The sequence below is a fragment of the Crotalus tigris genome, unplaced genomic scaffold, assembly GCF_016545835.1.
Source record: "Crotalus tigris isolate CLP2741 ecotype Arizona unplaced genomic scaffold, ASM1654583v1 scf7180000024277.1505481, whole genome shotgun sequence".
Lineage (NCBI taxonomy): Eukaryota > Metazoa > Chordata > Lepidosauria > Squamata > Viperidae > Crotalus > Crotalus tigris.
The window spans coordinates 1,456,036-1,482,294 of NW_024100449.1; the positions used below are offsets into that span (position 1 = coordinate 1,456,036).

At 37.1% G+C, this 26,259-nt stretch overlaps 1 protein-coding gene across 1 annotated transcript in view; it reads right to left on the reverse strand.

Annotated features, from left to right (window-relative positions):
• Positions 1-19,186, reverse strand: part of MSRA (methionine sulfoxide reductase A) — a 220,573-nt gene extending 201,387 nt beyond the window's left edge. Inside the window, exon 1 of the mRNA XM_039323531.1 lies at positions 18,987-19,186. Within this exon, the coding sequence (XP_039179465.1) occupies positions 18,987-19,122 (136 nt within the window). The 5' untranslated portion in view covers positions 19,123-19,186. The remainder of the gene's footprint in view (positions 1-18,986) is intronic.
• Between the last annotated feature and the right edge of the window lie 7,073 nt (positions 19,187-26,259).

Sequence of the window (26,259 nt, forward strand, 5' to 3'; positions counted from 1 at the left end):
TCAAACCAATAGTACTGTGAAAGATTCTCAGCCCAGCCGCCGCTCATCTGACACTAAGATCATCATTTACTTTTTCTTATCTATGTTTATGCTTTTGTGATTTACCATTGTGAGTGTCACATTGTCACTAAATCATTATCTACCTCTAGCATTGCTCCTGCCTGATAGTCTGCTTGTTTCATTTGGGCAACTGGTATGACCTTTGTGGCTCGGATGACTCTAGTGGGAGCATATATTTTTGCCATGCATTCCCAACCTTCATTTATGAGATGGTTATTCATAAATAGACAAAGCTTTTGAATGACTTTTCCAATAAGAGGAAGACTAAACCGAGTTATATTTATAGTGTAAAATTCTTAGTATTTATATAAAATAGATCCCATCTTGAGGCATGAAAAATCCAAAAATACTCTAATCAGATAACAGATTTTTCTGGGAGACTGCATTCAGTTTTGTGGGTCACATTATATAATCAAGATGTAATAATGATTAAAATATTTTTTAATAAAACTCATTTCCTTATTTTACCAACTCGTTAATCCAATAAAAATATATTTTAAGATAATATGCAAAATTATTTCACTTATACTCATGTAAAAATATTATATTATTTCACTGGTAATTCAAGACAAGGGAGAAAATATATAGCAATTACAATTAGCAGCTATTCATAATCCCAATTAAAAAGTGAATTCGTCATAAAATGTTCAGGTTCCTCTATCAGCCAAATTATTGCTAAATAGTAGAAATACTGAGGTAATATTTCAATGGATAAATGGGATGATAAAATCTAGTCTGTATCTTTGCTTGAACAGGTTTCTGAAAATAAAATAAAATAAATGTATGATAAGTAAAACTAATAAATAATTATTTTACAAGGACCAGTGGGGTTTCATTGTTTCTATAAAAGATAAGCAAGTTTTTAGCGAACTTTTCTTATCAAAATTGTGATTATGTCCCATCAAGTCATTATCAATTCTTCATGATCATATATATGTTCTCCATGATCTGTCCCTAAGCTGGTTCTTCAGGTCTTACAATAGTGCACTCATTGCACTGTAACAGTTTATCTAACTTGCTGCGGGTCATTGTCTTCTCTTTCCTTCCATCTTTTCCAATATTAGAGCCTTCTCAGAGACCTAGGTCTTCAGAGGTTGCCACAAAGAAGAGGAAGTCAAGCTATTCTCCAAAGCACCAGAAGACAGGACAAGAAGCAATGGATGGAAACTAATCAGAGAGAGAAGCAACCTAGAATAGGGGCCCCCAACCCCTGGTCCGTGGACCAGTACCAGGTCACGGCATGCCAGTAACCAGTCCGCACAAACAAAGCCCCATTCATGGAATGCAGGCAGCATACAAAACCACACACTCTCCAGTCCATGGAAAAAGCTTTCCTGACAGTTAGAACAATTAATCAGTGGAACAACCTGCCTCCAGAAGTTGTGAATGCTCGAACACTGGAAGTTTTTAAGAAGAGACTGGACAACCATTTGTCTGAAACGATATAAGTTTTCCTGCTTGAGCAGGGGATTGGACTAGAAGACCTCCAAGGTCCCTTCCAACTCTAGTAGTAGTAGTAGTAGTAGTAGTAGTAGTAGTAGTAGTAGCAGCAGCAGCAGCAGCAGCAGCAGCAGCAGCATAATATGACTAATGTAGGATAGCTTGAGCCTGACCATTTGTGCCTTGAATGAGAACTCAGAGTTGATTATTCATTTGTTTGTATACTAGCACTATATATATTTTTGAAATTGAAAGAAAACAAATAAAATGAAAATATTCAAATTCATGGCTATGAATTCCATTGTTCTAACTATGCTTTATGGAACAAATGTTACCTTATATTTTCTGAAGTCTCCAACATTTAGCTCTTTTTAAGCACTTCCAATTCTGATATTTTATCACTACCTGCATATTTTATGCACCTCTGTTATATAGTCTTATGTGCTTGTTTTCTAAAAAAACCTCAAACACTGTAAACATTGATGATGTTCGCTTTCCTTCTTTGATCTCCAAGTTAGTTAATCTCTGATTTTTTTCTATAAAATGAATGTTACACAAATCTTAATTATTGTTTTTTCCAAGCATTATATTATTAAAAATAATTTTCTTGTAAAGTATAAAAATAAGTTTAAAAATAATTTTCAGCCAATATCCTGTTGCCATTTTTGTCTTGTATAATGGTTTTCCACTTAATCTAAGCCAAAATTGAAGTATTCCTACTGATGAAAGCAACACTTGTTAATCATAAAAATGTTTTACAGGTAAAATTATAAAAAAATAATTTGACAGAATAGAATAGAATAGAATAGAATAGAATAGAATAGAATAGAATAGAATAGAATAGAATAGAATAGAATAGAATAGTTTTATTATACACATATTCAAGATGTATGTTTGCTTGTATTCTCAAATATTTAAGCTTGCAAATAAACTTTGAATAATTTGTATAACTCACTTTGTTGTTAATGTTCATGACAAATGAATCAAACTGTTTTGCACCTGGAACCAATTTTGATTGAAATTTTAATTCTTGATCCTAGTCCAACACCGCTGGACCACATTGGCTCTGTAGCATCACTATAATGTAGAGTTCAAGATTATTTATAAGTGGTGTAGACATTTAGGATAATATTGAATTTTGAAAAGATTGATTCTGATATTGGAGACTGGCTCATCCTACTGTAAAATCCATTATAAACATTTAATTTAGAGTATATCAAAGCTGAAGGTTAAGATTAAGAAGTTAACACTTCTATAGCAATTTGTAGCATAATTCTTTTCACTCTTGTTCCAAGTCACTTCCACAAAATACCTACTTTGCATTCATTTTCTGGAAAGATTGATCTACTTTCTCATACCTTCTTTTCTTTTTGTAATTATTTTTTCATTTCTTACTTTTTTCTTTCTATCACAATTTTTTTCACAAGATGTATACCTGTCATCACTAAATAATGGTCTGTCATACATTCAGATCCTCATAGCCTCCTTATATTCTCAGTCTTTCATAATAAATAATAAATTTAGTCTTTCAAAACAAACATGCTCTTTTCTAAGCAGATATTCCGCAAACAATTGTTTGTTCTTATTCTTGGTCTCCAAATGGCCTAGTTAATTTTTCTGTATTCTCTTGACTTATTTACATTGCTTGCATGCTGTCCATTTCCTCTGTTTGCAGGAAGCCAATATCCATCTATTTATATTATTTTATGAAATAATTTTTAACTCCAGATCACCTGCATTTTGAATGTTGCACTATTTTTTTCCCAAAACTCATCCTTTGTTCTCTTATTAACACTATAGCAGTATAACTATATTAGCACTAGGACCATCATTTCTTTTCCATTTTATTATTGTAAGTCGCCCAGAGCAGCCCCACAACTCTGCTGTTTGCTTAAGTTGTTATAGAGAATTGACTGCATGAACCATTATTTCCCTAAAATATAGGATTTGTTTGGTGAGAGTTTTTTATAAGATTATACCTTGATTCATTACAGCTTTCATGATCATTTCTACATATTATTAATTCTTTAGTATAATACATTCCATTACAATTAGTGCTGTTAATAAATGTTATACGTTCTATTATTGGTTTTTATTGTAATTATTAAGTTTAATTTTTATAATCAAATAGTTAAAATGACAGAAAGTTATCAGGCATATAAATTAATTCTAAAAATATTTGTCATCCTGAATGAAATAAAACAAAAGTATCCTTGTTCCAGGACAGACACCCAGTTTGATCTAGCAGTTAAAGCAACAGGAACCAGGAGACTGTGAATCCTAGTCCTGCTAACTGGGTGATGTTGGCCAATCACTCTATCTTGCCTCTAGGAAGCAAGCAAAAATTCTGAAATATGCTAAGAAAATTGCAGAGATTAGTCCAGGCAGTTGCCAGGATTCAACACTGACTCAAAGACACCAAAAACAAAAAAATAGTGTAGGGTTCCTGCCTGAGCAGGGGGTTGGACTTGAGGACCTCCAAGGTCCCTTCCAACTTTATTATTATTATTATTATTATTATTATTATTATTATTATTATTATTATTATTATTATTATTATCATTCATCACACAGTCAGCCAGATGTTCAGACTGGATTTGGCATTTTGTCTACCTATCGAGTCCTTACCCAGGATCTGGGATAGGCAGATGTGGATGTTTGATGGTATTACAGGTATCGTCGCAGGATGGAAGCAGTTCCTAATAAGGCCGCCTTTTGCAATTGACTAATAGCAAATTTGTCAATGCCAATGGTGTTCAAGTGGTGCTCCAGTTGTTTTGGGATTGCGCCCAAGGAGCCTATGACTATTGGTACTACCCTTGCTTGCTTTTGCCACAGTCTTTCTATTTCTATTTGTAGGTCTTTGTATTTTGTTATCTTCTCCAGTTCTTTCTCTTCTATTCTGCTATCTCCAGGCACTGCCACGTCCACTATCCAGACTTTTTTGTCTTTCTTATCGACAATTGTTAAGTCTGGGGTGTTATGTTGCAGGTGCTTGTCTGTTTGAATTCTGAAGTCCCAGAGCAGTTTAATTTTATCATTTTCTATGACTTTCTCTATTTTATGATCCCACCAGTTTTTGCTTACAGGCAAATGATATTTTTTGCAGATCTTCCAATGCACCATTGTTGCTACTTTGTCATGCCGCTGCTTGTAATCAGTCTGTGCAATCTTCTTGCAACAGCTTACCAAGTGGTCCACTGTTTCTTCAGCTTCTTTGCATAGGCGGCACTTACTGTCTGTTGCTGTCTTCTCAATTTTGACTTTGTATGCATTTGTCCTTAAGGCTTGGTCTTGTGCAGCCAGAATTAGTCCCTCGGTCTCTTTCTTCAATTTTCCTGCTCTTAGCCATTGCCAGGTCTTGTTATTATCTGCTTTCCCAGCTATTTTTTTCATGTATTGGCCATGTAGTGCTTTGTCTTCCCATGCCTCTATTCTGTTCTTCATTTGGTCTTTCTTGTAGGCCAGTTTGGTCTCTCCAGTAGTCAGTAAGCCTTCCTGATATACTAATTTCAGTGCATCTTCATCATTGTTCTTCAGATATTCTTCCAAAGCCATTTTTTCTTCTTCAACCATCTGATGTACTTGTAGCATTCCACGCCCACCTATTTGCCTTGGTAGATAAAGTCTATCAATGTCACTGCGTGGATGAAGGGCGTGATTCATTGTCATTATTTTTCTGGTCTGCCTATCCATTGCTTTTAGTTCTGCTTGAGTCCAGTCCACTATTCCAGCTGTGTACCTAATGACTGGGATTGCCCAGGTGTTGATTGCCTTTATGGTATTTCCTCCATTGAATTTGGATTTTAAGATCTTCTTCACTCTCTTGATGTATTCACCTCTAATCTTTTTCTTGACTTCAGTGTGCTTGATGTTGTCAGCTTGAAGGATACCCAAGTATTTGTAGTACTCTTCCTCATCCAGACTCTTAATGTTATTTTCGTGGGGCATCTTGATTCCTTCAGTTTTCACTATTTTTCCTTGTTTGATAGTAAGTGTGGCACATTTGTCCAAGCCAAACTCCATTACAATATCTTGGCTATATATACGGACAGTGTTGAGCAGCGATTCTATTTCAGATGATGTTTTTCCATACAGCTTCAGATCATCCATATAAAGGAGGTGGGATAGTCTGGCAGATGTTTTTGATGTTTGATAGCCATGTCCTGAGTTATTCAGTATTGTTGACAGAGGAAACAGTGCAATAACAAATAGTAATGGTGATAATGAATCTCCTTGAAATATTCCTCTCTTGATATTAACCTCTCCCAGCTTTTCACCATTGATCTGCAACTGTGTCTTCCATTGTGCCATCGATTTTTGCACAAATTTTCTGATGTTTCTACTTACTCCTGTTATTTCTAGGCACTTGATTATCCAATCATGTGGCAGAGAGTCAAATGCCTTTTTGTAGTCAATCCATGCCACATTCAGGTTGGTCTTCCTTCTCTTGCAGTTTTCCAAGATCATTTTGTCTATTAGGAGTTGATCTTTTGTTCCTCTGCTATTGGGGCGGTTTCCTTTCTGCTCAGGTGGAAAGAGATTGTTTTCAACTAGATGCTGTTGTACTGCATCAGCTACCACACCAGTTAGTAATTTGAATGTTGTTGGTAAGCAGGTAATTGGCCTGTAGTTACCTGGTGTTGCCCCTTTTGCTGGATTTTTCATTATTAGGTAGGTTTTCCCAGTTGTTAGCCACTTTTCAATTTCTCCTCCTTGTAGTATATTGTTGAATTGCTTGGCAATGAGTGGGTGTATAACAGTTAGATGTTTCAACCAAAACCCATGCAGTTCATCTTCACCTGGTGCTGACCAATTTTTGATTTTCTTTGCTCTTTTTTCTACCATTTTTGTTGTTATTACTAGTTCTTTCATTTCAACTTCTGTTTTATTTGCATCCACCTCTTTTAACCAAGCCGCATCCTTGTTGTATTTCTTTGGGTTATCCCATATCTGCTTCCAGAACTGCACTGTTTCTTCCTTGTCAGGTACTGACTGATTCCTTGCAGTTTCTCCATTGATGGATTGGTAGAAACGTTTCTGATTGGATTGAAATTGGAGGTTCTGCCTATAGTTTGCAATTCGAGCTTCATATCTACTGATTTTCCTGGCTATAGCTGTTATTTGTTGCTTTATTATTTCCAGTGCTTCCTTGATCTTCCTTGTTTCTAAGTGGTATTTCTTGATTAGGTATTCTTTGGTCTTCTTGTTCTTCAGCTTCTTTTCTTTCATCTGTTCTAGCTTGCTTGCATGTGATCTTAACTTGCTGATCTTATTTTCTAGTCTAACCTTCCATTTTTCTGGTGCACTGTTTGTTTGTTTTTCTTCTTTGTTGATTTTGCATCCCAGGTATTCAGTTATAACTGCAGCTGTGCTGTACATTAGTTGGTTTGTTTCTTGCAGTGAATTGGTGCTTATACTTGCTATTGCAGTATTTGCATCTTTTAATGCTTGTGCTAGCTGTTTCTTTGGAACAAGCTTCAATGCAGGCAGCCTTATTCTGTTGTTTTTGTGCTGTTCTAGATGCTCAGTTATTCTTTGTTTCAATTCTTTTATTTCTTTAGTTAGAGGGTTTTGTTCTTCCTGAGGAAGAGGTGCCTGGTTTCCAAATGAGAACAGTTGTATATCTCTACTGGATTCTTTCACTGCCAACTCCCCCTGGTTTGCCTCTACATTCTGAATTACTTCTTGTAAGGCTTTGATTTCTTTGCCCTGGGTAAACCTTTGCAGTTCGTCCAATTCTGTTTCTGTGAATACTTTATTTCGTGTTATAAATCGGCGTTGATCTGCTAGTCTCTGTTCTGTTATTTCTGATTCTGGATGTTGTTCTTTCCAGAATTCGTGCATTCGTTTTAGATATCCTCGTCTTGTTGGACTTGATCTGTAGTAACAGATCATTATTTCTTTGTTTTCCATCACTGTGTATCTGCGACGGGTAAACACCTTTTCTTCCAGTAGTTCTGCAGCTGCTGGCCCTGGTTGCTCAGCCAACAGTCCTGAGTCCTGTAACCCATTTTTCACCAGATATCCAGGAACTCCAATATCTAGTGCGGACCTTGTTAACCCGGGCGACGTCCGAGCCGGTATGGCATTCTGAAATTTACGTCTCACCATATTTTTTATGGGAGAGACACTCTTTGTCTGACTCCTCTGATGAGACCTGTCCAGTATGGTTGAACCTCTGGCATAGCTCTCATCTTCCTCAGAGTAAACAAGCCCCACAACCACGTCAAGGTAGTGCCTCACTGGGGGTTATTATTATTATTATTATTATTATTATTGAGATAAAATTTAAGTGTAATAAAACCCTTTTCATAAATGATCCATGATGATTATGTCTGGCAACACATACTAAATATGGAGGGGAAGTAGACTAAAATTATATTTAAATTTGATTAAAAATAAAAAATAAAATACTTTTTTAAATAATAGAATATCGTTCAAGTATTGTAAAGATCTTTTTTCATATTAAAAACTCAAATACAGTTTTTCATGGGATCTGAGGCATTTGAGGTTATATATTAGGCTCAGGCTGCAAACTGTGCATTCCTAATTTTGTAAATTTTGTAATTTATCCTAAAGGTTATGTGTTCCAAAAATTAAGGGAAAAATGACTACGAATTTTATCCATATAATACATTAACACAGCTAGCAAAGATACTATCTATTAGAATAAATTACTTCTCTTGTATGTCCTAAAAACAGTTTCTAAATATACATGTTTATTGAGAGTTAAATCCCATTTAGTTCACTAAAGCTTACTTCCTGACAAATATAGATTAGAACTTAAATATTCAAAAACTTTTACAAATTATTTAGCCCAAAATCATACTATGTCAGAAATGTGCTTTCAATCAATAATGCTGAAAATATTACTTATTTCAATGAGACTTGTTCAGGACTTATTCTAGTCATATTTCACTAGAAATAATATCTTTAAAAAGCATTTCCCATTAAATAATGTAGTTCTACCTATTCTCATATTATAGGATCTGTCTTTTTTTATGCATCAAACCCATCAACTGGAGTCCTGAACTATTGAGAATTCACTCAAATCTTCCAGAATTCCAGAATATTGACATATAAAGTACATTTGTGCTATTTCTATTTGGGAAATCAGAATTACTCCTTAGTTCTGTAATAATTCAGCTTACAAAGTGGTTTAAAGGTTTTGGAAGAATAACAAATACATTAATACTTTTAAAATCAATTATCCAAAGTATATTAAAAAAACACACTCTTTAGCTGTAAAATATTAGATTAATTTTTTTAAGAACATATTTCATCCTCTTTGTTTGGGATTTGTATGCAAAACAAAGAAAATATCATACAACCCAAAAAACCCAATTGAGTCAAATAAGGATAATCTAATACAGATCTTGAAAGTAGTACTTCCCAAGTTTTAATCTCAGACAGATGATTTATAAGCATAGCAGGAACTTTGTAATTATTAGAGAGTGGGTCCCACTATAAAAGGGCATGTCCAAAGCACAGAACTGAACTGTCAATCCCTTTCATTTCAAAGGTAATATTAAACATATGTTTAAAATATTCAAATCAATAGAATTTTAAAATTAAGACATGGACTGGATTGAGTTAAATGTATATAATGAAAGATTAACCAAAAACTTGATTATAATGGTTCTTCACTGTTATAAAATATACGATAATACTCCATTAACAAAATTTACTTTTACAAAATGAAGTAGAACATGAAATGTTTCCTTTTTAAAAACATATAAGGGATTTATCTATTCAATGAACTATTTAAGAATAATGCTGTAATAATTTCTGGAAATGATACAACTAAGCAAGTTTTTAGGATTTTTTAAAATCCAAATAAAACAAATCCATGTTCATACTATATAAATTTAGAAAACTGTCTATTTTAATGCTTTGTTTTTAAATTATATTCACTGTTTTGAATATAATTTTGAATTTTGTTTTTAAATTATATTCACTGTTTATATATTTACTTCTAAATATCTTGAGAATTACAGCTGTGATATCAAAAATAATATACAAATCGGAATAAACACATTTATAAATATGTTCACCCTCACCTATTCACAAATTTATATGAAAACTGTTTTAAGATAAGATACTTAATTTTAATACATGATGACACATCTATCTTGTTTCAAAAATTAATCAAGATTAAAATAATTCAAGGCTTGATTGACAAGATATTTGATACATGTGCTACAGAAAAATTATAAATTATTCCTCTCTTATATCCTGAAAACAGTCTCCAAATATACATGTTTACTGACCGTTAAAATCCATTTAGTTCACTGAAACTTACTTCCTGTCAAATAGTTACAGATTCCACCTTAAATATTCAAATCCATAGTTAAAATTACAATGAATCTGATTTTCATCTATTGTTACTTAAACCAATAATTATTGTGGCACTTTTTCTTCTAGATATAGCAATTACAGATACAGCCTGTAAAAACATTCTTCATCAAGTGATTAATTCTGTCACATCCAAACACAAGAGAAGTAACTTTTTCTGTACAGTACTATAATTTTTATCCAGAAATAATATAAAAAGAACACTGATCTCACACCTGTGTTATAAAAGGTAAATCCCCAAACTTCTGGTGGGCAATAGTAGAAATCCCATCTTCATCACTGCTTGTTTCTTTTCAAGCACACAGTGGTTTCTTCCAATTGCATGTTCTGGTCTTTCCCACTGACATTTGATAGTGAAAGGAGAATATAAGCCAGGAAAGGAGAAAATGTAAAAAAGAAATGCTTTTCTTTAAGAAAATATTCTGACGCATTCTTGCTTCACAGAAGATCTGGGGTTGCATCTTAGAAGGGACTCCTTGAAAAGTTTTTTTAATAATAATATTTTATTATTGTAATTGTCATTTTAATGATAATTAATAAGGAACTATCATTCCTAGTTTCCACTTTGACTTTTTAATCAATTTAAATGGCATGATTTTTATCCTTTAAAAGTTAATTAATATCTGCAGTGTTGTGAAGACAGAAAAGGAACATTTCTATTCTTATTTCAAATTTTAAAGCATCTCCCCAATTTTAAAAACAAAGTCAATAACTTTGATCATACAAACTAATAATATTCTTTTCTGTATGTTTTCACCTTTAGAATCTTCATTTCTGCACCACCTCCCATTTTGAAATCTTATACATAAAAAATTCAGATACATATATCCTACATGCACAAAATAAACACTGTGATGGCTTCTTGTTTTAAAAAAGGCTGTTGTTTCCCAAGGCACTTCTGAGCAAATTTAATATATCATCTTTTTAAAAAATCCCAAGCGACTTTAATATCATTCTAAGTTTGAATACCAGGAACTTCTGTTTTTTTCCTCTATCCCAAGATGGTTTTCTTTCTCGTAACATAAGCCGAGAAAATAGACAAAAGAAGCTGATTCACTGAACCTTGCCAAGTCTTGCCTCCCCCCCCCCCTTTTCTTCAGCTTACACTACTTGTCGGCTCCCAGCATAGCAACCTTCCCAAGCAGTCTTGGCAGAGTTCCAGCTTGTGCCAAGCTATCAGAAGTTCTTGTTTCCAATAGAAGTCCTTTGAAAATCAATATATTATGCATATATTGTGCACAATTACCATAGTGCATTATACAAACCATGATATCTGTAAGACAACCTGGCTGAATGAATGAGTGCTGTTACGGGGATATGGTTTGTAACCAACTCTATTGGTGGTCAAAACCATATCCTGGCAACAATGTCCATTCTCCTACCAAACTCCAGTAGAGATTTCATGGATTTTACGCTGTACGATAACTTTTTTTCTTTATTCAGTAACCCGGGACAATTATAAGCAGCACTCAGCAATAGGAAATTTTCTTAGAAACATCAGCAAAGAAACTTTTCACATAGGAGGATCTTTCTATAGCACAAACAAACTCAAAACATTGTACTAAGATTTTCTTGACACTGGCTGATAGGATAGGATAGGATAGGATAGGATAGGATAGGATAGGATAACCTTTATTGTCATTTGTTTCTGTGAACACATTGGCACACATTAAAAAATGAAATTCTGATGCCCACTTTCAAGAGAAAATAAGCCGAAATGTTGAAAATCTACCCTCACTTGACACACGCACACCTGAAGCCCTTATAAACAGAGTACTGACACTGACATCCCCTTAACTCCGCTGAAGATGTTACCTAGCGTGGTAATGAAACATTCGGAAACCAACCCACAAGCTCGGAGAATGACCCTTCACCTCATTATCAAGATTATTCAACCTACGAGATGAAACACACTTGTTCTTGATGAACGTTTCATCATCCCTAGCAGAAAATTTTGAAAATGTCTTCTGGGTGTCCTGCCTTGGCTATTTGGCTGACATATTTAAACAGCTAAATGAACTTAATCGGATGCTCCCAGACACAGTCATAACATATTTATCATAGAAGACAAAGTTTGTGCATTCTACAAGAAAATCTCCCTGTAGATAGGCCAAGTAAAAAAAGGAAATATTGCATCATTTCCCAATGTGTCAGACTTTATTGAACTAAATTCTGTTGTTGACACTGAAGACATTAAAACTGCCATCAAAAATCACTTGGAAAAATTGCACACTGAGTTTAATCTATACGTATGTTGTATGTAATATGTATATGTTGTATATAGTATGTTTAGATGTGTGTCATGTATGTGTTCACTTTGAGAGCGGTCAACTAAATTTCATTTTTGATGTGTGTTATTGTGCTCACAGTAAAAAATGACAATAAAGATTATCTAAATTTAAAATCTAAATTTTCCATTCGTGTCAAGAGGATGTGTTATTGGAATTTGTTGGATTGCATCACCCTTCATTATGGCCCTTCCTCTCAAAAGAAAGAAGCACTTCTGGAAGTGACATCAGACTGCAATTAGAAGGAACTTTTTAATGAAAAAACACTGACCGAGTTCTGGAGCCAAGTTGCAAAACTGTACCCGGAAGTGGGGGGGAAAGTTATCAGAGCATTACTGCCATTTAATTCAACATACTTGTGCAAGAAGGCGTTTTTTTCATTGACGTGTATAAAAAAAGGAATTGTCTTCAGCTGGAATCTGACTTTATTCTATCAGTAAGCACTCTCCAGCCATGAATGCAAAGATTAATGTCAGAGAAATAGGCACAGGTTTCCCATTAAAAGTCTGGTAACTGGGTGTACTTTATCATTTTTTTCCTTTTTTTTTTTTTGATCATCAAGTTTTGCTAAGCCTTGCTAAGCCACTAGAGGTACTCAAATATTGTCATGTCCTAAAAGTGATACAGTCTATGAAAAGGTTGAAAAGCCCTGCTCTAGATGACTTAATACTGATGTAAGACGGGATCTATCTGACCTCATGATGCTTTTATTTGTCTATCAACATTGATGGAGATGATACAGCACTGTTATGTGCCTGGTGTAGTGGAACATTTAGGACCAAGAAGGAGAGTGAAAGATAGAATGGCAAACAGATGAGTGGAGCTAGGCTTAAAGGGACAAATTTGATCTGTGCCAGAATGTGCTCCCCAGATTTCATATGAATCAGATTACATTGATTACAAAATCATAGGATGGGTAGAGTGACCCAAAACTCCAAAAATTATCCATATCTATCAAGTCATCTTTCATGTTCGTAAAAGAACTTACTCAACTGTTGACAAACAACTTTTATGAACAACCAATTGCTGCAAATCTGCTTTTCCTTTCAACATTATATGATAATTCTTTAAACTATCCTCCATGTCAAGAAATCCACAGTTCTTGAAGTTTTGATAGATAAATACTGAGGATACAGCCAAGAGGGCATACACTTGTTTAACAGATAATGACTGCCTAAGAATCATATTAACAACTGATAGTCATACTGGATTCAGTCATAAAGAATCCAATATTTTTAAGTGGCAAAATCAAAGAGTCATGCAGTCATTATTATTATTCAATGTAAACCACAAATTAAAAGAGTGACTTGATGGAACTTAATTGTTAAGCAGCTTCAGTTTTATTCACAACAGATATTACACTAAAATTGATAAAAAGCCTCTATTTCTCCCGTAACAGGGATTAAGAAATTATTATTATTCAATGTAATCCCTGTTACAAGAGAAGTAGAGACACCATAGGGACAATATAAATTAAAAGAAAGGAGCAAACCCAGAAGCTACTGTGTGCAAGATATAATGTAATCTCTGGTATGCTGTTTTACAATTAATAACATTACTAAAGCTCTTAGCATGATTTGTTATGTCACATCAACATTTCATCACTCAGTTATAACACAGGAAACACGGTCCTTTTAAAAAATGTAATCATATTTGGGAAATAGGTATGGATGACTGCAAGATTTTTCTCACTTTGTCATTTAATGTCACTTTATTCATGAGTATTTTCCATAATATTTTAAGATGCTGCTTTTGCCAGCAGTTTTAAATTCTCCATGCATTATAAATTTGCAGGAGGAATATAAATCTGTACCTGGGTTCAGATACACATGGCATAATTCTATTTTGGTTTGCCAGTTGCAATTGCTGGTTTAGTGTTTCAGTACTCCACCAAATGCAATTTATTGAATAAATTATGATTAAATAAATAGCAAATTAGCCTATATGAACCTAGCCAACATTACATAGGATTCCCCACTAAGCGTTCACAAAGGTCATATAGAATCTACTCCATATAAACACTGAAACAGAGACAAAAGTCGCCCCCCCCTTTAATCGGTAACAACTAACAGAATAAAATCCATAGGAACTCCCATATGAATAATATTAATATTTAATGTGCTATACAGTTCTCTAATAAAATATAGAGAAAATATTTAAAATTGTCTCTGTTACTGAGTTCATGAACTCAGTATAAATATTTTGATTCAAAAACAAGCTGTTATATATTTAATCAGTCCACAAAAGAGGAAATTCCAGCATATCATAAGTTGCATTGCTAACATCCAAAATATAATGCCCATCAGTCAGAAAGTTAAATCCAAATAGTATCTACTTCAGAGTCTCCAAGCCAATACACCTAAATATTGAGTAGTCCCTTCAATTCACCCACTTTCCAGGATATTTTTTTTTAAAGAATTCTGTAAAAGTAGAATAAATTCTCAATCCAATACAGGTAATCCCCGAGTTACGAGCGTTCACTTAACACTCGTTCAAAGTTACATGAGTGCCCCCTAGTGTTTACGAGCAAGTCCCAAAATTACAACTATTGCAGCACCATGGCAGTCATTTGCCCTTACGAGCGACTTCAGTGGCACTGCAACATTCACCCTATCCCCCCCACTCCTCACAACAGCTTCCCCCTCCCTTCCTGTCGTGCCGGACTCACCTTGCAAAAATCCTCTCTGCCATGGCTTCTTTTCCTTTGAGGGTGAGGAGAGTCGGCTTGGAAACGTTTTTTGCGCCAAGAATGGAAGTTTCTGGAGTCCATGATTTCACACGAGTGTTTGAAGTTGCGCTAAATCATGGACCTCAGAAACTTTCATTCTCTGTGTGAAAGGTGCCTGCTCCTGCCTCCAACTGAGGAAGGCCACGCCCCTCGCATCCACGTCCAGCCCGCCGGACCTCACCACACTGGGGGAGAAAGTGACCCTGTTGTCCCTGGAGCCTTGGAGGCCTCCTCCAAGCGGCCCAAAATGGAGGCCGGGGGAGGCTTTTGCATGCGGAGGTTGGATTCAGCCCTCGGAGGTCTGCTCCAAGCCGTTTGCGCTCGGAAAGTGGCATCCAGAGGTTGGATCAAGGCCTTGGAGGGGTCTTCCTAGTCGTTTGCGCCAGGAATGGTTGAGTGAGGCATGCCTCCAACCTCCAGAAGCATGCAGCCTCTGTTCCTGGAGCAAACGGCTAGGAAGACCCCTCCGAGGCTTGGATCAGGCCCTTGAAAGTTCCATTCCAGGTGGCAGCAGCTTGGAGCAGTCTTCTGAGGGCTGGATCCAACCTCCGGAGGCATGCAGAAGCCCCCCCCCAACCTCCGTTCCTGGTGCAAACGGCGGCCGTGTGCTTCTGAAGTTGGAGGGAAGCAGGAGGCAGGCACCGCAAACAGCACAAGAATTTAGGCACCCATTCTCTGCAAAAGAGGATCGATGTCTGAACTTGTGCTATATTACAGCACCCAGGGGCTTCCATTGACTCTTCTGTCCCTCAAAAGCAGGAACCATGGCAGAGAGGAGATGGATCTTTTCAAGGTGAATTCGGTGCAGCAAGAATGAAGGGGAAACATGAGGTATCTTAGTGAGTTGGGGAGGCCTTGGGGGCCTGTTCCATCACTAGGCCTCCATGGCCTTCCCCACCTTGAAATACCTCATGTGCACTTAATGAGCTGCATGCGTTTTAACGAGCAAGGGAGTGATCTCATTCGAGGTATGAGATTCACTCTACGGGTTTTTGACTTACGAGTGGAATGTGCAGGCTCCATTACACTCATAACTCGAGGACTACCTATACAGTTGAGAGGATTGTTTGTTTTTTCTAGAGCTCAGCAGAGAGCTATATATATTCTTTTTTATAACTTTCTTGCTCTTAAGGAAGAAAGACTGTAAGAAACAGATAAAAGTCTCTAACCGCAAGTGATATTTTAATTCAGCAAACTGTACTCTGGTTACAAAGCAATCATAAATTTTGTCAGAGAAGAAATCTAGCTTCAGAACTTCAGTATAATTCAAACAGCAGTGTAAGAGAACCATTAAGCCACTTTTCAAGAACTCCAGGAATTGAACAGGAACAGAATCTTCTAAATGAGAAAGACTTACCAATGAATACTGCAAGATAATAAGAAAGTGCCAGATATCCAGATAATATTACTTCAAAAATTGTAGCTTTAAATATATGCTTTGAATTGTAGCTTTAAATATGTGCTTTGACTTTGACTTTTATATTAAGAAATTCCAAATGCCAGTCATAAATTCTCTACTATTAATCAATAAAAACATATTTTATTTTCAACAAAAAAGAATGTACTGTAAAGATTGCGTGCATATGAATGAAATCTTTTAAAGGTTTTTTTTAACCAGCATTTCCTACAACATAAATGCTAGAAGGCAGTGCACTGATTCATGGACTGTATTAAGCTATAATGTATGCATTATATGAATGCACCCACTGTATTTGTAAACCATGATGTGTGAATCCAGCCAACTGTGGTTTCCTTGAACAAACGTCATTAAGAAAACCAGCTGAATGTAGTGTATGAAGCTAGTCAATTTGGCAACCAAAAGTCCTAAACACATAGATGTGATAAATGGCTTAGAAAGCTTTAGAGAAAAAAATATTCTAAAGGACAGGCCACCTTCATCTGTTAGTTACTACAAATAAAAATTGTACAGAGTTTATTACATGCATAAGGCCTAACTTCATTTTGCCTTCAGTTCCATTTCCCTTTAACTGAAAGGATTGCTAGGGATAAAATATGCCCTAGAGCAGTGGTGGCGAACCTATGGCACGTGTGCCAGAGGCAGCACTCAGAGCCCTTTCTATGGGCACACGCGCCATGCCCCGGAGATGGCAACCATCCCTCTTCAACCAGCCACCCGCTAACTCGCCAAGGTCACACGTGGCCAGATGCATCCCAGCATGGCTGGTTTCCCTCCCCCCTTCCCATCCCTCCTGGCCTCGCATGCTCTCCTTTTCCCGGACATGACCCATTACATTGCCTCCTCAGCTGTCAGCTGGCCATTCAGCTCAGAGGTGGCTTCTCTGAACTGCTGGGGGTGGGCTGTGGAGCCCCAGAATGTGCCAGTTGGGGCCAGCAGGCTGTGGCTGTCAGCCCCCATGCGCTCGCTGGCCTCTGTGTGCGGGGACCAATGGTGTTAGGCAGCAGCTGCCCCGGCCCCTGCCTTGCCTTGCCCTGCGACAATGGCATCCCCGCCCTGCCTCGCTTCACCTCACCTCACCCCACAGGATGAGCCTCCTGCCCAACACCCCACCTGCCAGAGACCCCCTGGATCTCCCCCAACCCTACCCGGCTCCCACAGGCGTCCCTCCCCACAAGCAACATCAAGGTGACCATACCCACCTTGGCCGCCCACCCAGTCTACCATGACCACCACAGCCACGCCCACCCAGTGGGCCACGTCCACCTGGCACCCTGAGATAAATAAATGGGTTTTGGGTTGCAATTTGGGCACTCGGTTTCTAAAAGGTTCGCCATCACTGTCCTAGAGAACTGTAAGTAGTCCTCAACTTACAACCACAACTGAGCCCAAAATTTCTGTTACTAAGTAAGACAATTAAGTGAGTTTTGCCCAACATGGACTTTTCTTGCCACAGTTGTTAAGTGAATCACTGCAGTTAAGTTAGGAACATGGTTGTTAAGTAAATCTGGCTTCCCCATTGATTTTGCTTGTCAATAACCCGGGACTCTGCAACCTTCATAAATACAAGCCAGTTGCCAAGTATCCAAATTTTGATGTGACCATAGGGATACCACAACAATCATGAGAAAAAGAGTCATGTCACTTTTTTCAGTGCTGTTGTAACTTTGAATGGTTCTTAAAGAAAAAAACATCGGTTTTTCTTGCCTAGGTGTAAAACCTTGCTTTTCTCCACATTAAATTTCATGTTGTTGGATAGAGCCCATTGTTCTAGTCTGTCAAGATCTTTCTGGATCCTGAGCTCGTCTCCTGGGATGTTGGCTATTCCTGCCAGCTTAGTGTCATCTGCAAATAAATTGAGTTCCCCTTCTATTCCAAGTCATTTATGAAGATATTGAAGAGCATTGGGCCTGATGGAACCTTGTGGTACCCCATTGCTTACTTCCCTCCACACAGATGTAGTACCATTAAGCAAGAACAAGTAATTAGTATAGCCAGGTTGTTGTTAGTAAGCAGATATAAAATGTAATTAAGAACACTTATACAGAAATAAGAGGAATAATAAATATTTCAGGAACCCCACAGTATTGGAGCAAAACTGATGACCATAAAATGCCCTTCTAATAGACTTGATACTAGTTTATTTCCCTGTCTTTAACAGCAAAATCTTGAGCTGAAATTGACTAAAATCTCTGCCTGCCGACTTCTACTTCTACCTGCGGATGACTGTGTTTTTACTGTGTTAAAAGCAGGCCAGGTGTTTTTTCTCATTTTGTCTGATCACTTGAAATTTCAAGTCAATTAAAAACTATGAAAAAATCTTAGCATAATAGTAAAGCAAAGCTCACAAAAAATGAATAACTCATTTACTGCAAAGGCAAAAATAGCATATTAACAGACGCACAAACAAAACGCAATATGCAAGCTAAACAAGACTAGACGCACGAATACGCATGCGCAATAGGCTAAATTGCTTTGCTTTACTTTTCCCGAGCAGCCGCGCGAGACCCAGTCTCATACTGGAAGGCGTACTCAGGCACGTGCTTCAAACTCTACTCGGACGAAAGAAAGCGTACCTCCCCCCTTTGCTTCAGAAAGCTCGTTAACCTTTTCCTTCAAATTCTTTCTCAAAGCGCATGCGCAGGAAAATGCCACACACCAACATCAATAGCGTTTTCCTTCTCTTTCTGCCTACCTGGAATACGGACGAGGCTCTGTTTTCTGCCAGGCAAAGCTGTTTCTTTGCTAGGAATTTTTAGAAAAACCGAAGCGGCTTCTCCCATGGTTGAGAAAGTACGGAAGAGACGGCAGGCGGTAGCAGTAAAAAGCATTTGCCTCTCCCGCCTGCCTTAAGTCCCAGGGCAAAAAGGAGGAAGAGGCGGTAACGAACTGCTTGACGGTTTGCGTAGGTGCCGAGCTCGAGACCTGGAGCACGTGGCCAGCAACCCATGCGGGAGAGAAAAACATGGGAGCCGGTCCAAGCACTGGCACTGCAGCTTCGTTGCCTCTGATCCTGCTGCTGGTTGTGTAACTGTCGTTTGACTCCTATGCAATATTTACAACGGGATGTCTGGCACGTACGAAGCTATAGGAAAGGTTTGCACCTTAAACTACGAGATAGCTGCAGTTTAGCATAGTGTGTCGTGGAAAAAAAGCACCTGAACTTAGTTTGTGGTTAAGTATGTTGTGAGTACTCGGAAAATAGAGTTAATAAATACTTTCCAAATCTGGGTAAGTTACCCAAAATTGGATAAAAGTGCTTTTTCTTCGGGTAACGAGACATGAATCCATTCATTAACCAGTCACAAGGACGTTTAAATTGAATTAGTGTGTTACCTGCTTTCGTTAAAAGGGACTTTATGATCAGCAGTTTTAGATAATGAAGAAAACGTGCGAACTACTAGAATAAACTATAGTTAAATCAGTCATGGGGATGTTATTACTACCACGGTTGGATAAAGTTCGCTATTTTGCTTTCCTCTTTAAGATCTGGATTATATCACACAGTAATCTAAGCTTTACTTAAGCATCATTTATAAAACAAGTGCCTGGCTTTGCACAGTACAATGAACATGATTGAAGAACATACTGTATTATAGTTAGTTTACTAATTTGGGAAGTTCACCTAGAACATGTAACTTCAAAATGCATATATTTGGTTTCTGCACATTAACATTTGGTATTCTAATATAGATTTTTGTGCCAATATAAAAGCTCTATTGTAATACATAATTCACAATTCATAAATTGCAGTGCTTTCAATTTCTACAATACTAAGTTATGACCAAGGAAAGCATATTATGCTGTAATACCATTCCTTAATTTCCCACAGGAAGGTTTTTCTGACCAAAGAGATTGGAATTTCTTCATGAATAAGGAATGCCCAAACATTACCAGATGCTAGTTCAAATATGAAAATGTATTTTTGAAATAGTACAGTTGAACTTTATCACTTGTTCCAGTTTTTATGCCATTCCTGTCAAAACTGACATTTATTTATAAATACACTTTATTGGACACCCATCTTATCTCAAAGTAACTCTGGGCAGCTTATAATCATAAAAAATAAAAACTGTACAGAGATAAAAACATAAAATACCAACCTGGACTGGATCTTGCAACATAAAACACTATACATAGCCAAATATAGCAGATCAATTAAAAGATGGGGAGGACAGGAGCAGGACGAGGGGGTATCTGTTATTAATCAGTTAAGCACCATCACTGTGATTCTCCCCCATTGGAGCCCAAGCCAACTGGCAGAACCAGGTTTTTAGGCTCTTATGGAAGGTCAGGAGGGTTGGAGCCAACCTCACTTCCAGGGCCAAAATGTTCCAGAGGGCAGGAGCCATTACAGAGAAGGTCCTTCTCCTAGACCCTGCCAGCTGGAATATTTGGGTCGATGGGGCCTGCAGCATGCCTCCTCTGCACAGACATGTGGGTTAATCCCAATGAGAAGAGACGGTCCTTCAAGTAGCCCGGACGCATGTTATGAAGGGCTTTAAAAGTGATTACCAACAGCTGGAATTGCAGAATTCCAACATCACCATCATTATTATTATTATTATTATATTGATCAGCAGCTAATGCAGCTTGCAAAGCAGTGGTGTTACATGGGTCACTCTTGGGGCCCTTGATACGGTAGTACTAACTTTTAGCATAATGAACCTGGCCAGGGCCATTTTCTGCTTGGAATTAATTGAATCGGCAGATATTTACATAATGGTCCTCAGGACTTCATTCTGTCATGTACATAAAACTGTTGATGGGAGATTATAAAGAAATGTGTTTTGTACTATCAGTATGAATCCTATCCTCATGTGCTAATTGTATTATTGTAACAGTCTTTTATTCAGATTACCAAAGACATTGCTCCTAGCCTTGATTCATTTCTAGAATTTTATTCATACTACCCTGGACATGTATGTATGCAATACATATGTACATATGTTTATTGTGTCTGAATATGTCTCTGTATTTAAATAGACATATATTCATAGATGTGGATTAAATGGATTTAAATACACTATATATATAGTGTAGTTATGTGTGTGTGTACATATATGCATGCACATACAGGTAATATATGTGAATATATTAGATTAGATAAAATAACCTTTATTGTCATTTTTATTGTGGGCACAACGGCACACATTAAAAATAAAATTTAGTTGCTTGCTCTCAAAGTGTACACATACATAACACACAATTAAACATACTATATACAACATATGTATAGACCTACACCCTTACATATGTGTGTTTTAGTATGCATGTGTAGGTATATAGCTATGTGGTCAAAGTACCAGTTATCACCTTTAAGCCTATAAAATTTGATTCCAGAAAAATTGAAACTTCTCTATATAATGCCTCTACATATACAAAAAATTCACATACTGAAATTGGCAGAAGAACTTTCGTTGAGTTACCTAAGACCACAAGAATTAGGAATACTGTAAATAAATATCTAAAAGGCTAGTTCAACAAAGTCTTGTGACAGCTTCCATGGACCAAATAGACTTCATGCAATAAAATATCAGACTCTTCAATTAGCAGAGGATAACTGCTATTTGCTCATTAAATGAGATTCAGCTGAACTATTAGTGCAACAATATAAAAGGTAAAGTTGCAAAGGGGAGGAGGTTACAACTCATGTAATGTTTTCTGCAACATGAGTGAAACAGGCTTAAGTGGAATTTTCTTGTCATTCTATATCTAAAGGATAACACTAACATTATTAGAAGATTCTCCCCTCTTGGGGTTTATTTTCCTTCTAGAAAGTTTTCAAGTTTTAGTTATGAGTTCTCCAAAGCCATCTGGTGGATTTCTAGAGGAAGTGCAGCAACATACTACATACTGATTTATCTCAGGAAATTCTTTTGTATGTCAAAGCTTAAAACCAGGCCCATCTAATGAAGAAAAATGCAAGATGATACATAATAGCCACTTTATAAGCTTTCTGACCACATGTTTTTCAAAAGAAAAGATCCATTTAAAATTATGAAAAAATTGCCATTCTAGTCAGACCAGTTTTTAGCATGGAACATAAAGATAGAGACACAACTCTTTACTGTGGCTATACTAAAGAAGAAGCTGATGCATACTGAGGCATAGTCCAGAATTATAGATCCCTCAGCTAATAAATTCAAGTCTTATTCTCTGATAATAGAAATTTCTTACTTGCATAGTTTCATAACTAGCCAAAAGAAGCTGACAAGAGCAGTGATGATTGCTGTTTATTAAACAGTACAGTGCTCAGCCCCCTACATAAGCAAATCATCAACAATATTTATTGTGAGCTGCCCAGTAATTGATATGGGAAGCTATATATGCTCAATAAATAAATAAACATCTAAAGTATTCTTGGATGCTAATTCTGAATATATTATTTAAATAAATGTGGGTAACATCAAAATCTGCATATCCAATTCTAATATAATAAGTTTATTGTTGATAAATAGAGAAAGTTTATGCCTCAATCATGTAATAGAAATATGGACATCATTGCCAGCATGTAGACATAGATATTTTGCCTTCTGTTACCTAAGACAATATAAGCATATTGATTAGTTACGGGTTTTTTCTTGACTTATTAATGTATATATAGCTTATTTTCCAGCAAATTAATATTACCATGGAAAACACTGGAAAGATCTTTGTTCCATATTGAAGATATTTAACAATTTCTAAGTGTTCATATGGGCATTACTCAGCATAACTGAAGTAATTACCTTTCTAAAGGTGGAGATTGATCCCTTCTGTTATTATAATATGTATATGTCCATTGTCTTTCCTGGTTCACCCCGTATTTGACTGTTATTTTATTTTTTAAAAAATAACACTTCTGTAACTGGTCATAATTATTATCAAAGAGATTGCTACTAAGGTCGCAGCTCAGAATATGAAAATGCCATTCCATCTTTGAATGAATCTCAAGTAATACATGGCCTGTAATAATTGAATCAGCCATCCTTGGCATATGATAATATTTCTCCTTTACGTTTGCTAATTTAATTTCCTTTATATGCAGTAGTGTATAATTATATGGAAAGAAACTAAGGTAAGGGTTATGCTGCTGGAGAAACTCATGCACCAGATTTACTGACCTGAAGTTGTGGTTTTTAGGCTAGCCTTTTCCAAGATACTGTCTTCTAAATATATTGGACTAATTTCCATGGTCATCCTGTGCTACCATGTTTCCCCGAAAATAAGACCTGGTCTTATTTTTTTGTTTTTTGTTTGCCTCCAAAAGAGGCACCAGGTCTTATTTTGAGGTGAGTGGAAAAGACACCCCCCCCCCCAGCACTGACAGTGCCACCCAGCCGGCCCACTTCTGCAGCCAAAGGAGCAGCTTCATTCTGCAGCTGAGAATGGCGCTCCAGCCTGCATTTCGCAGTCAAAGGCCTTTCTGGAAGGCCATTGCAGCCGAGAACCGAGTTATGGATTCATCTATGGCTTGGTTCTTGGCTGCAGAGGCCTTGCAGAACTGACCTATGGATTGAATCCGTAGCTTGATTCTCAATTGCAGTGACTTTCCAGAAAGGCCTCTGACTGCAAAATGCAGACCTGGGGACACTGCAGAAGTGGGCCAGCGAGGAGAGGCCTGGCTGCAAGGTAAGTGGGTGCAGGGTGCGTGGGGCAGCTCTACATCCCTGCCCTAGCTTGATTTTTAGGTGTGTACCTTGTCCCCAAACTAGAGCTTATTTTGGGGGGAGGGCTTATATTAGGCCCGCCCCAAAAAATCAAGATAGGGCTTATTTTGCGGGTAGGGCTTACTTTCAGGAAAACACAGCTGGGAAAGTTGATCAAACACATGTGGAGGATACCAGATGAATACTTATGAGTTATGAGTGCTAAGAAGTTAAATTTTTCACTAAAAGCTTAGCAAAGTATATACAGGAAATTACACATATGCTGGAGAAATACAAAGAGAATTTGAGAAATCAAAAGAATTGAGAGTTCCAGCTGTAGATAAAACTTTACACAATTTCACAACAGGCCACACCAGAGAAATTATCAGTTTAGTTTATCTCTCTAAAACTTTTTCAATATGGAATTCCTTAAGACTCTTCAAGCCTACCTGCAGAGGATTGTCATCTTAAGAAAAACATATTCTGGAACTTTCCAGAAACTCCTTAGTTCCCTTTCCATTTATGAGAGGATCAAGGAAAAGATGAATAAATTCAGATGATCTTCTCTGATAAGGATTTTACAACAATCTCAATATTAGGTTGGTTTCCAACCTACTAGTTTAGTGGAAAGCAATTAAAATCTGCCCTGGAATAGATATTGATAAAGTAGTCCCTCTTCCTGTGGATTGTATATTGTAGCTTTTCCTCAGAGTACCATTGCTCTTTTTGGTAAAGACTTGTATTGCTGAATAGTTTTGTAGAGTTCTTGATACTCTCTGGGGTTAGTTGTAGGCCATTTTGAGCCTTTTTGGTTTGAGCAATGTATAAATTGTAATAAATCATCCCAAGCAAGGCACAGAGGAATACTGGGCAAGTTCTAGGATGCACACTGTCCTTACGAAGTGGCAAAGAGGCTCAGCCAATTTGACCAAATATGCATGCCTCCATGAGAAAACATGGAGAAAACTCTTCAGTCTGTAACCACTTATACAATCACCAAAAATAAAAAACAGAGGCATGGATATGCATCTAAAGTTCCAACAGCAGGTTTAACTTGATTACTGAACTAACCTATTTATGGGGGGGGAGGTGTCACACCATATGTTGAATTATATTGATACCAACTTGTTAGATAACACAGTATATTGAGCTCCCAAAAAATAAAACCCAAATCAAGGCAAAACTACGAACTAAGTATATTACATAGATATAATGGTAGCTCTGTTTTACCTGGTTAATTTTGAAATGCAAATCTGGCCATTAATGTAGCTAATCTGATCTTTAAACTTTGAAGAAAGAACCATTTCTTGGGATGGGGCAAAGATTGTACTATCCAGAATCTTAACTGTTAATCAGTAAAGTTTCCTGCTCTTTTATAGGATTCTTTTATTTTTAAAATAAAAAATTGAGCCCTTCAGACACTTTTGAATGGGAAGAGGGCTGTCCTTTATAAAGTAGGATATATAAGCTACCTCTATACAGATACCTGAAAATACTAAAACTTAATATACTAGGTCAGTCCTTCCCAGTTCTCACCCCTACAGATATATTTGGGCTGCAGTCTCAATGAACTCAGAACATAACAAAGACTGACCATCATTCCCAGATGACTAACAATCTTGAGGGTAGAAATCTCAAGTTGGAGAGGGCTAGGCTTGAGATCAGAACCAAATCAAGAGCTTGTACTCCATTTTCAAGATGAAGAGGGATAGTGTAAGAAATAGAAAAGAACAAGATCAACCTTTCTTTGACAAGTTGCCTTTCCTCCCTGACTCTAGGGCTTAAAATCTGTGTTAGTAATGAATAAAAGGATCCAACTAAATATCAGCTATGAGAAGGGAGAAATAGCTATCAGAACAATACCTTCAAGAGGCCTCTATTAAGTTAAATATTAGACATTGACCATTTGTAGTCCTGACTGAGAAGGCTTGAATAAAAGATTTCATATAACTATCTCACAAGGTTACAACTATAACAATGCCATGTGATGTGTAAGAACCATTAAGACAGTGCTTCTCAACGTTTGTGTGACGGCGACCCCCGTCACACAAACGTGCTGCGCATGCACGGTGGCACCCCCATGCACGGCGTGGCGCCCCCCATGCATGGCGCGCATGGGCGGCGGCGCCCCCCGAGGGGGAAAAATGGTGGATCGCCTTGTTTGGCGACCCCCGAAAAATGGTTGATCGACCCCAAATGGGGTCGCGACCCATAGGTTGAGAACCGCTGCATTAAGAGGTATATATGTGTATGAGGAGGTTTTATTTCCAAGCAGTTGCCCTCTAATATGGCAGAGATGAATAGACATTGCATTTCAGAGGCTAGTTAAAAGAGGGG